The 14815-nt window shown below is 43.3% G+C and overlaps 1 protein-coding gene across 4 annotated transcripts in view; it reads right to left on the minus strand.

Annotated features, from left to right (window-relative positions):
- The window catches only part of ptprz1a (protein tyrosine phosphatase receptor type Z1a), a 111029-nt gene extending 96770 nt beyond the window's left edge, over positions 1–14259 (minus strand). For all 4 annotated transcript variants that reach the window (XR_013933789.1, XM_080438412.1, XM_080438411.1 and 1 more), the window contains exon 1: positions 14020–14259. Coding sequence is in view for 3 of the 4 variants with exons in the window: in XM_080438412.1 (XP_080294538.1) it covers positions 14020–14086 (67 nt within the window). In the remaining variant the exon portion in view is untranslated. The remainder of the gene's footprint in view (positions 1–14019) is intronic.
- Positions 14260–14815: the final 556 nt, after the last annotated feature.

Below are 14815 nucleotides of genomic sequence, written 5' to 3' on the forward strand. Positions count from 1 at the left end.
AAGTGATATTTTTTGGTTAAAACAAAAAGTATTTTTTTAAAAGGTTAAAATACTATATTCTGATAGTAATCATTGCTATAGAGTGTTTTTTCAGTAACAGATGTCTCCATGTCTCTCCAGCTCTTTAATAAACAGAAAATACATTTTTCGGTAGGTGTCAAAATCTCAGCCAATCAGGAGAAAGTACCCATTTTTAAGCTTAATTTGTATAGTTTTCAGTTAAAATTTTGCATGCTCATTTCTTAGTGTCATCACTTCCAATTTCACTTGTTTAATCTGTGTCCTGATTGAGTTCTCTGTCCTGGTTGGATAAAATTGGAAATGAAACTACAAAAAAAAAAAAAAAACTACAAAATACATTTTCTGTTTTATAAAGAGCTGGAGAGACATGGAGACTCTTTATATGGACAGGACACTCTATAGTAACGAGCACTATCAGAACATAGACCCATTTTGCAATTATTTGAATAATTGCAAATCACTTACCCTACCTTTAAGGCCTGAGGCCGATTCTACGAAATGTCTTCTAAATCCTAACAGTTTTTTGAAAGAAACTATGTTGCTATATCAGCCGTTCTCAAACCTTTTCATGTCAGGGACCCCAAAAATTATCTGTATTTGGCCGCGGACCCCCATCTCAAAATACTTAGTTCCAGGGACCCCCAAGAAGCAAAGATTTGAGTTACAAATGTTCGCTTAAAAAAATATATATATTCAAAGATTTGCACACATTTTCCCGATTTTTCAAAAATAGCAGATCTACAAGCTCATAGTACCCGCGCTATGAGCTTGTATATCTGCTATTTTTGAATAGCCAAAGAAATCAAAAAATGACACAGATGCGTTCCCGGTCGTAATGGGTTAAAAATACATTATAAACATGGCTGATGATGAGGCTGCCATCGCTCCACGACAGATCTGCTTTGCTTTGGGCACACTGTTGGAAAATCATGCTAGCCAGATTTTCCCCGCATTTGTTCTTTTATAAACATGGAAGGCTAGCGGAGCGGTTTCTGGCAATGGCCACATGACTACACATGGGTCTAATCTAATGCTGCACATGGTGGCGAAAGGAAACACTGTTTGGAGACACACAAAAAGCGGCTTATTTAATAGAGGAGCGACTACCACCACCACATCACAGCTGAGTGAATGGTGGAAGGAGAGAGTGTGTGCCAATGTTGTTCCAAAGCCCAAAGAAGATAGAGAATAGATTTGTGCGTGTGTGTGTCTGTGCGTGCGTGCGTGCGAGAGTGAGTGCGACTACTGCAAGTAGGGGATCTAGCCTATATCAGGGGTCTTCAACAGGGGGTCCGGGACCCCTAGGGTGGGGAACCCTAGCCTGGCCTAGTCATGGGGAACATTAGCCTAAAATAGCAGATCTACAAGCTCACAACGCCCCGCGCTGCGAGGCGTTGTGAGCTTGTAGATCGGTTATTTTTGGAGATTTGGTGTAGAGGGGGGAAAGTACAAAGCCAATGGTCAAGCTGACTAAATGTTGACAGTTTAAAAGGTTAACTATCTGAAAATACTATCAAACTATCTATGAAATCTATGAAAACGTTTAATCTGCAACACAATTTTATACAATATGTAGTGTAAACATTAAATGTTTGGGCACAACATTTGGAAAATTTCCAATATATATATATATTTTTAACTATTTCAAACATAGGGCTTAACTGGTAAATCGTTCAAGGTTTCAAGGTTGTGCTTTATTGTTACATCTTGTGTACAGGACAGGTACATAAGAGTAAAACATTTTTGTTTTTGTTTGTTTTGTGTACAACATCTAGTGGCTGCAATTTCCTCATCTATGTATTGTATAATCTTTTGTCTGTGTTTGATTGTTTGTTTAAGCCACGTTATTCTAAGCTCCTGGGGAACTATTTTGCACTGGAACCCGGTACACAGGTTTAAATCCAATGAACTGTCTGCTAATGACTAAAATTATTACTATTCTTAGAAAAATGAAGACGTTTCCATTTGCTAGCCTTCCACGGGATTCCCTCTTTCTTTGGCGTTTCACCCAAGTGGGCGTGGTTATATGCCTAAACCCTAACCTAACCACAAACCCTAGCCCTAACCCTAACCTCACAAACACTATGCCAAACCCTAGCCCCAACCCTAACCTCACAAACACTATGCCAAACCCTAGCCCTAACCTTAACCTCACAAACACTATGCCAAACCCTAACCCTAACTCTAACCTCACAAACACTATGCCGAAACCCTAACCTCAAAACCACGCCCACGTGGGCGAAACACTAGGAAAAGAGAGAGTCCAAGCCGTCCACCTTTACCGTACATGCTGCAAATGTGATCCAGCAGGATACAAGCAGCCAAGGATACTGTGTGTATGCGTGTGTGTGTGTGTGTGTGTGTGTGTGTGTGTGTGTGTGTGTGTGTGTGTGTGTGTGTGTGTGTGTGTGTGTGTGTGTGTGTGTGTGTGTGTGTGTGTGTGTGTGTGTGTGTGTGGACCTTCAACAGATGACCAGCAGAGCACTGAGGATGATCGCCACAGCATGTCTCACTGCCCTGGCTTGATGTATGTATCTCCACCTCCTCTATTCAGCAGTGTTTTTTTTTTCTCCCCATTTTTGTTCATAATTCACATTAAGAGGCATCTGGCCTCACAGGGACGCATAATAAAACCATAAACTATGATGAGAGCAAACCGCACAGAGGACGGGCAAAGCAACATAACGAGAGAGAGAGGTCGAATGCCATGCAACAAAGCACCCACCCACTGCCAAAACACTAGCCCAGAGCACCTGAGCTATAGTATAGTCCACCAACAACCCACCCATTAACACCGGGAAAGCATCTGTGTCATTTTAGATTTTAGCTATACTGTATATATATATATATAGCAACATACGTTTTTCAGACAACTCTTAGGATTTAGAACAGTGGTATAGAACAGTAATTCTCAAAAATAGCAGATATAAAAGCTCACAGCGTGGCACGAATATCTGCTATTTTTGAGTGTGAATTTTGTAACACAAATCTTCTCTTCTGGGGGTCCCTGGCACAAAACATTTTCAGATGGGGTGTGTCTGCGGACAAATATATATCAATTTGGGCGTCCTCCTTTGCAAAAAAACCCTGTTGAGAACTATACTGATTTAATCGGCCTTAAAGGTCTCAATGGGGTAAGCTGTTTGAAATTATTCATTACTACGTAATAAACAAAGGTGTCATTACAATAGAGAAGCTTCCATTGGGGGGGGGATATCTCATCTCATGGACGCTTCGCTCCAGATGATCACAGTTCATTATCACACACACACACACACACACACACACACACACACACACACACACACACACACACATACACACACGCCTGAAGGTGCTTAGCAGGTGAAACCCAGCAGGGTTCTGGGGGTTAGCTTAAAAAGCTAATTGCTTTTTCACCTGCATTAATCCACTAAAACCGGGAACCCATCTGTGTAATTTTTTTTTCTTTGGGTTATTCAAAAATCATTTGGCTGCCAAAATATTTTGTTCCAGGGAACCCCCATAAACAAATATTGGAGTTAAAAATGTTCGCTTTAAAACATGTAAATATATATATTCAAAGATTTGCACAAACTTTCCACGATAAAAAAAAAATTGCAGATCTACCAGCTCCTAGCGCGGCACTCTGTGCCACGCTATGAGCTTGTATATCTGCTATTTTTGAATAGCCACTTAAAATGAAACAGATGCGTTCCCAGGTTTTAATGGGTTAATCCACTCTCTGGCTCAGTCCAGAGTCCCTCGACGAGGCTAACATTAGCACAATTACCGACTCATTAACAGTCAGCCATTTTTTTTTCAAGAGAATGGGGCCTGAGGGAACCGGGACTATTTTGAGGGACAACCTAATTGAAATTTGATGGGTGGGAGGTCTCTGAATGACAGAACAAAGGAAATATGGATTATCGCTTTGTCCTTGGCTAACCTTGACATATTTGGGTATGATCTCCCCTCCGCCATTACAAATAGTAACTAATCATGTCACACATGCACACACACACACACACACACACACACACACACACACACACACACACACACACACACACACACACACACACACACACACACACGCACGCACGCACGCACGCACGCACGCACGCACGCACGCACACGCACACACACACACACACACACACACACACACACACACACACACACACACACACACTCTCGCTGGGGCTACAGTACCGATGACATCATACTTTCATATTAGGTATACTATAAAAAAGACCTGAAAATGGATTTGGCAGAAGATAGTCAGGTAATTGCTTTAAAAGCATACACGCATTGGGGTGCATATACTGTACAAGCTCACTGTAATAATATGCACATATGTTGCGCAACATTATGGTGCATGCCTTCTTTTAGAAGTGAGGTCGTCTGAGTTAGAATGATTATAATAGCTGGCAACCACATCTGGGGGTGTGTGGGGGAGGGGTGGGTACTCTTGAGAAACTCAGGCTATTTGAGTCTTTAACCACTTCCTACCTGATTTCCCTATTTTGGGAAATCAATATATCAATTAAGGTGAACATTAGCTTCAAAGCTTTCAACATTTTAAAACATTTAAACATAGTCCGGGTTAGGGTAGGCTAGGTAGGCGGCCGCCTACGGGCCCGGGACTCCGGGGGGGCGCGGGCCGTCAGATCACATGGACCTTTATTTTATTAGAATTAAAACTAATAACTTTTGCGTGCTCTGCCTCTCAGCAACTTTCCCAGAGGATTCACCAGCTTACATGGAACTGCAAATATTCGAGGCAACCCAATACACTGTTGGAAGCTCACCCTAACCCTAAAACCGAAATAAAAGTAACAAAAAAATTAACAAAATCTGCCCACAAACCGCAAATTTTAGTTTTTTGTTTTAAATTTGTTAAATTAAAAAAACTTTTTAAAATTAAAAATGTCTAATTTATTGTTAGAAATTAATTGCATTACCCCCCCCCCCCATTCTCGCCCCATTAGCAACACAGACCAAAGACGAGGGAGGACAGACAGACAGACAGACTGACTGACTGACTGACTGACTGACTGACTGCGCCGCCCGCTGCTGATTTGTACATAATAATAGCCTATTTTATAACCTAGCCTACATTAAAAGTTCACCCCAATACACTGTTGGAAGCTCAGGAAGTCTCTTGCCTGCTTGAAGGACATGGGAAATAAGATTAGGAAGCATCACTGAGGAGGTAGGACAGGGGTGGGCAGCATTTCTTTTCAGGGGGCCACACTGACTTTGATAAAGTGAGCGAAGGGCCACACATTGCACTATTGGATTGAAACTTGAAACACGTAGTGCTGAATTATGTTAAAACTGCTATGAATTTGGTATACAAGACTACTTTACAATAGGGCCAACTATTTCTTACTTACTTACTATTTCTTTGTCTAACTAGGCAATGAGGATTTAATGTAAGGACCTGAGATGCACCCAAAGTATATAGGGGGCTTACAGTAAGTGGTTAAGCACACCTGCAGATCAGTCATCAGGCATGATAATCACATTGATCCATTCAGGTCCATTTGTACACCCACAGAGTTAAATGAACACCCAAGGACTGTATACTGTAGCACAGCTGAATGCCCGTCCCGTGCCAAAGTCTCTCTGATGTCTTTGTATTAAAGGTGTGTGAACACAGCCCCGGGCTCTCTTCAAATACTGGAAACCAGTTTTACCAGGAGAGAGAGAGAGAGAGAGAGAGAGAGAGAGAGAGAGAGAGAGAGAGAGAGAGTAGAGAGAGAGAGAGAGAGAGAGAGAGAGAGAGAGAGAGAGAGAGAGAGAGAGAGAGAGAGAGAGAGAGAGAGAGAGAGAGGCCATTCTCGGACTTAGTGGTTAGTGCGTCAGCACCATTGGACCAATCAGCTGCTCACGAGTGCAGGGGCTCGTCATTGGCAGGTCAGAACCTCCTGACTCATAGTCCCTCAAACATGCACCTTGGAACCCCCCCCCCCCCCCCCCCAAATCAAACTGTATTTATACTTGAGGTCAACTTTGACAGTGCAGTGTCCGGTGTTGTTGTTTTTTGATTGAGATGTCCAAATCTCAGTCTCTAGTTTCCAACAAACTCCTCTGAATAAATCAAATATATTATATGATATGAAAAAATTAAATCAAGTTCATCTGGGGATCCACATGGGAACGGCATGGCTCTAATGTGGATCTGGGCCAAGGCTTAAAATTAAATAAAAATATACCATTGCTGTAAGGTGGGAACCTTGTATGCCCAAAACCAAAGGAAATGGAAAAAAGAACCTGGGTTCCAATGGATCCAATAACCACAATCTCCTTGTTAATACAAAAGTATTAACAATTAACTCTTGCAAGCATATTTCACTTTCAAACACGTTTCAACATATCAGTCACCAGAACCAAGGACACGTGTTTTCAATGAATCTATCATGGTTAAAATGTTTGAGTTTGAAGTTACTATGGGTTTGTATAGGAACGGGGCGTGTCTGATAAAATGAATATCAAATATCTAAATACCGAATCAAGCATCTTAAAAACTGTCTGGCATGCTCACAGAAGCCTGAGTAGACGATAAAAAGAGCCCAAAACAAGTGAAATATCCCTTTGATGCCTTCTTCTGGCTTCTGGCCTGATGTGCAGTCTTTTAAAATCCATCTGGTTAGTTCCCCTCTCCCACAAAAGAAAAGGAGGCACAATCCTCATAGTTCCTCAGTGAAGAGCACTTTGACCAACACAACAGTGTCCTTCACTCAAGCTTTCTGCATCACCTTGAGATGGTGGTGCATTGTATCCAGTGTTCAGTAGATGAGGGCCATCGATACACAACACACAGCCTGAGAGAGACCCAACAAGGGCCATCGATACACAACACAGCTGAGAGAGACCACACACACACACACACACACACACACACACACACACACACACACACACACACACACACACACACACACACGAGCAGGGCTGAATCTGAAAAGGACCAAAAGACATGAGAGAAAGTGGAGAACAAAATCAAATGGCTCTCTACCAGTTACTCTGCTGGACTTCTCTTGTTCTCCAAACCAAAAAGGGCCCCGGTGTGAGCACCCCCCCCTCTTTTTTTCAGAGGCTAAAGACGGGGCCACCCGGACCTGTATGCCCCGTCATCCATTACGGCAGCGGGCGTCAGAGAGAACTGGCCCAGGCTGGCACAGCGCCAAGGAGGATACTATCAGAGCTGAACCACTGACTGTTGTGCTGCTTGCTGCTCTCTGTGCCACACACCACCGGGCAAGATGGTTGGATAACCCAAAGACCTCCCACCCCGGTCACCACACGCACACACACACACACGCACACGCACACGCACACAAACGATTGAGAGAGGGAGAAACATGAGAGGATTCAAAATGTTAAAAAGGTGGGCACTGACTGTGGAAAGATGGACACAAAAAAAAGAAGAGGGAGGACAATACGGGACAGGAGGGAGGGAGGGAATGTTTGAAGAGGAGGAGAGGAAAAAACAGTGAGACATAAAAAAGAGGGAGAGAAAAGTGGGGATGAAAAATTGAGCACACACAGACCCGGAAAAAAGGAGGCGCCGATTGTGAACGTATAAAAGGAAGGAGGAAAAAAGGGGTCTGCGTGTGAAAAGAGAAGCGGAGCAGAGAGAGAGGCATGAGGCTTGAGGCACAAGACTAATGACAAGAGAAGTGCTGCTTAACCTGCACTCCATCGCTCTGGGAGAGCTCGTCTGTGTGGAGGTGTCGGGGGGGGGGGGGTGCGCTGGTACGAGAGGGGGTGTAGGAAGGAGGAAGGAGCTGTGTGTGTGTGTGTGGGAGGGTGGGTGTCTCCCTGGGAGACGGAGAGCGTTGGGTGTTCTGCTGTGACGCCTTGCTCTGCTCCTGACGGTCCTGAACTATAGAGTTGTTCCGATACTAGGGATGTTAACAATTCATCTATAATCCATTAATTACTGTTAAGAATTTACTCGATTAAATGAAAAAAAAAATGAAAAAAGTGAAAAAATAAAATAGGGGGGGGGGGGGCTAGTGAACGTTACAGGTATGGTGTGTGTGACATCAAATGTGAGCTTAGCATAATCACAGTAATCATATTCCATCATATTCAAGGGCTCGTGGAGAGAAATGAGACAGGCTCCATAGAGCACTGCAGAGGGGAGGTGTCTGTGTCCAGCTGATGCTCGTTGACGCTCGTTAATGTTATATACATCAAGGCAATTATGTTTCTGCGCTCATTTTCAGTGTCAGACAAGAATTTTCCTTTTGCTCCTAAAAACGCCGCTTATCAATTAATCGATTAATCGATTATCAATTAATGAATTAATAGATCATTTGCATCCCTATCCGATACCAATAACTACTATCGGAAAATACTGATATACTGCCTAAAATGCTGGTATCGTTATCGGCGAGTATGTCAGTCTATGCCATTCCGATGTAATCTATCACATGATGAGATTTCATTCACAGTCATCAACTATTTTGTATTTTGAATACTTCAGTTGATGTTGCACTACTGTTTTATGCTCTTACTGTGCTATTTACAATGTTATTTTACTAACTTGTAGCTGCACATTAACAATTATTAATGAGATTCTTTTTTTTTTTAATTCCTAGATCAGTGGTTCTCAAACTTTTTTAATTTCAAGGACCATAACTCTGAGAGTGTACACTCTCAGAGTTACAGACCTGTATAAGGGTCCATTTGGAATCCCCTCGAGGAACCCAGAGAGTCCCTGGACCCCACTTTGAGAGCCACTGTCCTAGATTCATTTTAAATTACACGATACGCAAGTTATGGGCACTCTGAATCGGTATCGGGGAAGGAAAACATTTCCATTGGTTAATCTCTATCCTGAACGTATATACTGTGTATAGTCACACACAGCCTCACCTCGTATAGTGTGAGAGCGTCCTGCCTCACCGCCCCTCCCCCCCAGGCCCCTCCCCCCCAGGCCCCTCCCTTCCCACTTCTCGCACCGGGACAAATCGCAGTGCCATCACATCACGCGTCACGCTTCAAATCGTACCCCCCTGCTCCTCTGCGGCTGATCGCTTTGTTGCCACAGCGGCGCGCACCACCCCAGAAGTGTCCCCCCTCCCCCCTCCCTCGCTGCCTGCAGTTCCCCCCCCTCTCTTCTCCCCCCCCCCCCCGCCCTACAGTTACAAAACAAATCTCCCCTCTGACAGCATAATTCACACGGGGGCAAGGCCCTATAGCTGGGGAGGACTTGAGGCGGAGACAGTGTTGATTTCGTCGACTAAAACTATGACAAATTATGTTCGTCGACTGCCTTTTTTCACTGACTAGAACTAAATAAAAACTAAATCAAAGTTAAGCTATGATGACTGAAACTAAGACATATTGACAATTTCGTCAACAAATAAAAATTAGACTCAAATGTTAGGGAGGGACTAGTGGAGAAGAGATCCAGTGGAACTAAAAGACAAATATGTTTGGTTGCGCTCAGGTGTTGCGCTCTGAAAATAGCAGATCTACAAGCTTAGTTTCAGTTGTGAGCTTGACAGATCGGCTATTTTCAACGCGCAACCAAGTGTAAAATCAGCCGTTACGACGCCATCAAGGTACCGCCAAAATGCATTTTAGTCGACTAAATCAACTGTAGATTTAGTCAACTAAAATCTGATGATATTTAGTCGACTAAAATCTGATGATATTTAGTCGACTAAAGTCTGATGATATTTAGTCGACTAAAACTGGACTAACAGTAAAACATTTCAGATGACTAAAATATGACTAAAGACTATTGACTAAAACTAAATCAAAATTTGCTGTCAAAAATTAACATTAGGTGGAGAGATGGAGTTATAGAGAGGGAGGAGAGCACCGGCCGGCCCGGGGCTAACCTCTGCACAGGCTTGGCTGGATGTCTCCCCACGTAACCCCCAGGCCCATTCAGCCGTGGCCGGAGAGAGAGAGAGAGAGAGAGAGAGAGAAAAAGGGGGTGACAGAGGATTCGGCAGTGGTCCCCCCACCCCCGCCACCTTCCAACCATGTATGCTTGAGTGAATGCCGTTGAGCCTAATACCCACTAATCTGGTCATCAAATACTCCTGCTGCCGGCGATTGGAAATCTGCTTGGCTGGTTGTTTTTCTTTTTGCTTCAGGCAGCCAGGGCGGGGGATAGCGAGGAGGAAGGTCTGTGTGCCAAGAGGAGCCTTGAGGAGCGAGGAGGTCTCACAGAGTTCTCCCTCGAAGAGGAGGAGGAGGAGGAGAGGTCAGATACAGAACGGAAAGAGAGCCGAGTAGTGTATAGGATGTAGGAGAGAAGGGGGACGAGGAAGGAAACGAGTGAGGGAAAGCACGAGGCGAGAGAAAGACGTAGGTCGTTCAAGGTCAATCAAAGTACTTAGTCAAGGCCCAGACAGCTGGCGTAGCGGTCCGGGCGCACCTAGGTTGCTAATGCGAATCCCGTTCCCGACGACCTTTGCAGCTTGTCACTCCCCTTCCCTCTCTCCCCATTTCCTGTCAGTTTACTGTATTCTATCAAATAAAGGCAGAAAAAGCCCCAAAAATATATTTTTTTTAAATTCCTTATTCAAAGGAAGACACACTCAAGCAGAATTTATACAGTACCATTATAGAGATCGTTGTTCTTTTGATTCTCAATGTATCAGCTTAACCAATAATGTCCTATTTCGTAGAAAATATAGAAATTAATTTGACTCATATCTACACAGTATGGCAGTTGTTTGACCTGATTATGCAAATCCCACTTCAAGAATGAATCATCAGTGAGTATAATAGCGGCCCAACGTTCTGTAAAACTAAAGGCTTGTTAACCAGCAGCAGCAACCATACCAAAGTGGTGAGATAAAGGTTTTCACCGGCTTGTGACACATCCTTTAATAAGTGGGCAGCAGTCACAGCGGGTGGTGGGACGTGGGCCGTGGCGTGGGCACCAGAGGTCTGTATCCTGCACCCACACCCACACACACACACACACACACACACCAACCAGCAGCACCCTGCTCTTCTTGACTGACAGGCTGACAAACCATGACTGCCATCTGTCACCAAAAAAAAACACACCACCACCCACCACCACAGGACCTAAAGACTATACTTCTGCAGAGAGCGAGCGAGGGAGGGGGGGTGGGGGGGTGGGGGGCACAGTTGGTGATACCCATTGAGAGAAATGCCCGGTCTTGTCGGGGAGGAGGACAGATGGTGCTGGTCTCTCCCGGCATTCAGTTCAAACTCATGTGTCTTTTCTCTTATAACCATCAATTCCTCTGCTGCTTTCTCCAAAAAGAAAGAGAAAAAGAAAAACGGGAACCTTTCCTTTGTGCCCCAGGTTTCATCAAAGCTTCATTTAAAAAGGCTCAAGTGAAAAGGGGGCAAAGCGGGCGATGGGCATAAGGAGCAGGAGGAGAAAGAGGAGGTGGGGTGGTGTGGTAGGGCAACACATGTATACGGAAGGCATTCAGCAGGTACCAACTCCTCAACCCCCCCAATATATCCAAGTTCACACCACACATACAGGCCCCCGGGGGCACAAAAACACTCCCTCCGTCTCCTTAAGCAAACTGGCTTCGCCCAGCTTTTTCCCCAAATGTTTGGTACACATCTCACCCAAAAGCTTAAAGGACGACTTCACCCATTTTCAACATATCTTCATATAATTGGTCCTCACTAATGCTCATGATAAAATGGTACTCTTTTTTTCTATTTGGTCTGTGACTCAGAAAACCGCCTACCAGTGACATTATCGTTAGGCAGGTTTTTTTTTTTTTAAATGGCTTCCATTATAGCGTTAGAACTTTCCGGTAATAGAAAGCCTGCAGTTTCTATTAGCTTGGATTCACCACCGATGATGACACTGGTAGGCGGGTTTCTGAACTGTCCACAGCCCTCCTCTGAGACAGAGTAGACAAAAATTGTGCCATATTATCATGAGCATTAGACTTATGAAGATAGGTTGAAAATGGGTGAAGTTGTCCTTTAACTTAAACATTCAGCGAAAATAGCCAATATACGAGTATGTGTAGATCGTCTATTTTCAGTGAAGAGATTTAGAGGGGGGGAAAAGGAACGGACCAAGTATAGAGCCCTGCAGGACCCCGGTAAACTATGGCCTTAAGTGGTTAAACCAATATCAGCATCTCTTATATACTGTAGTGTACAGTATGTGTCTATCATTTTAAGACTGAAAGGTCCAAAAGGAAAGAAAAGACCTTCAATTCTGTGGGACTTAATGATCATTCACAGAACAAGAGCAATATGGTCCAAGAAATAGCTCTTTAAAAGAGCTTAAAATCCTCAAATAGCTTGGGTTCCATTATATGGGCTATATTCGTCAGATAGATCCTGGCTTACTCATGCATCAGCACTCTGTAACTCAAGGCTGAGTCAATAACTAGTGGTTAGTTACAGATCATTTGCTAAATAATTCAACACGGCAATCAATCTTGAAGTGCTAATTGTGTGACCTGATTAAGATTTGGTGAAGTCTCTAGTTTAAAACATAAAACATCAAAGGCTTCATCTCTGGGACACCTTGCTGTATTGGTCTGTGCCATCATGTCTGTATAACTGTAGGATTGTATTTCATTTTTTTTCCTAGCATGAAATGTATCTGGTTGAAATGAAATTAGGCTGCAGCCTTCTAATTGATGTTGATACACTGCCTGATTGGTCATTATAATGTCACAATATTATTAGACATCTCCATTACATAATACATGCCCAATTTAACTGAAGTGTTTTACCTCCACATACAGAACTTCTCAGGGAGTTTAAGCCATGCATAAATACTTGATACCGTACACATAGCATACTACAGCCTATATCTGCTCTCTAGTCTTGCCAGATATGAGGCACTTGACTTTCTAAATAACATATTCAGACTATCTAGTCTATCATCAATCTACAGATTTCGTGCATGAGCGACAGCTCCAGACAGTTTGGATACATATGTGTCAAATAATCATATACAAGACGCCCAGTTAGTGCGAACAAATCGTTCAAATGTGAAACAAAGTGACATTATGCATGCTGCGTGACAGACCTTAGCCCTGATACATGGCTGTCATATCATGACAGTCTTGGATGAACTTCAACCTGGTGTTTGCACTTTCTCCATTTACGGCCCGTACATCTACACAAACGTTCAAATTTGCAATATAAAGTGCTGACCTCATGGCCACGGATGTTACAATTATATACGGGCCCTCAGAAGTACCCGTATCTTCCGTATTGTTCAATACATTTTAATCCGATTGCCAATCGGTGGCCATTTTATCAGTATTTTCTCCATAATGCTTTCAACTACGCGGCCCTATCGGTTGGGAGGTGTACTGCACTCTGATACATGATAACGCTATGAGAAAATGGCCACCAATCAGATTTAAATGCTTTTTATTGAATAATACGGGTACTTTTGAGGGCCCGAACATAATAGCAACATCAGTGGACATGAGGTAAGCACTTTATCTTTGAAATATGAACGTTTATGTAGATGTACGGGCTGTAAATGGAGAAAGTGCAAACACCAGGTTGCAGTTTATCCACGACCGTCTTGTGATCCATGGCTACGTGAGAGACTCCAACTCTCAGCTCCGCTCAACTCAAAAGACAACTCCACCGCTTAATATGAAATAAACTAATACATAACTAATGAGTAAACAAACAAACAAACACCAAAATGACTAAAGATATGTGTAACACTCGCCCAAGATATGGACACATGTCCGAGATTTGCATTCGCTGTTGACTTTCTCAAAAAACGCACAGTTGACTCTGACGTTTGAGGTGAATGTTTACAATGCAAAGCAATTTAAACAAGAAACAAACCAACAAACTATCATTGTTATTCAAGGGGTTGTTTGTTGTGCTGTTTAATAATGTACCTGAAACTCGTGCGTAATTTGGTTTACGCACGTCGTAAACTATAACAAATATAGCCACTATAACAAAGTTGTGATATAAACAAGACACTAGCAGACTAATATTATCTTAAGGTCATCATCATAACATCATTGACAGCATCCTTACCTATTTGGCAGATGAGGAGCAACTGGACAGACACTAACAAGCCTCTTGGTGTTGGACGCGCCTCCATGTTGTAGCTTTGATGTAAAAGGTTACAGAATGAAGTATTAAAACACTAGTTGTGTTGAGTTTACGGGGGAATAAATCCCGGTGCAGCGGGTTTCACAGTAGTTTCATGCTGTCTCTGTACAGATGGTATTATCCTCTCTGTCTCGGTGCGTCTCTCTCTCTCTCTCTCTGTCTCTCTCTCTTCACGCGGACTGACTGAGAGACACTGAGACACAGAATGAGTCCGCACGCAGCGCAGCGAGACTGTGCGCCTCCCACAGACCACACACACACACACACACACGCACGCACGCACGCACGCACGCACGCACGCACGCACGCACGCACGCACGCACACACACACACACACACACACACACACACACACACACACACACACACACACACACACACTCTGATCCCTGTCTGCTCTCACATGAAACGCCTTTAACGATTTAATATAATGGAAATAATATTAATATTAACTAGAAAATGTGCTCCTCGGAGCACAAGTCTCCGCCAGCAGACTATAGCAATTATATTATCATAGCAATAACTAATGACTGCGAGAGCAGCTTCATTAACTTCTAATTCTTGTGATCTGTATCGTTTCTTCTTACTCGTGTTATGTGCTTGTTGATGTTGTCTTTCATTATTTAAATACTCTGACCAGTTCCTTTTTTTCCTTTCGATGTTCTCTTCAGACTCTTCTACTTTTTCTTCCAGAGATTGTAGCAATCTTTGCTGTGTC

Source organism: Gymnoscopelus braueri (assembly GCF_963280865.1).
Source record: "Gymnoscopelus braueri genome assembly, chromosome: 9".
NCBI lineage: Eukaryota > Metazoa > Chordata > Actinopteri > Myctophiformes > Myctophidae > Gymnoscopelus > Gymnoscopelus braueri.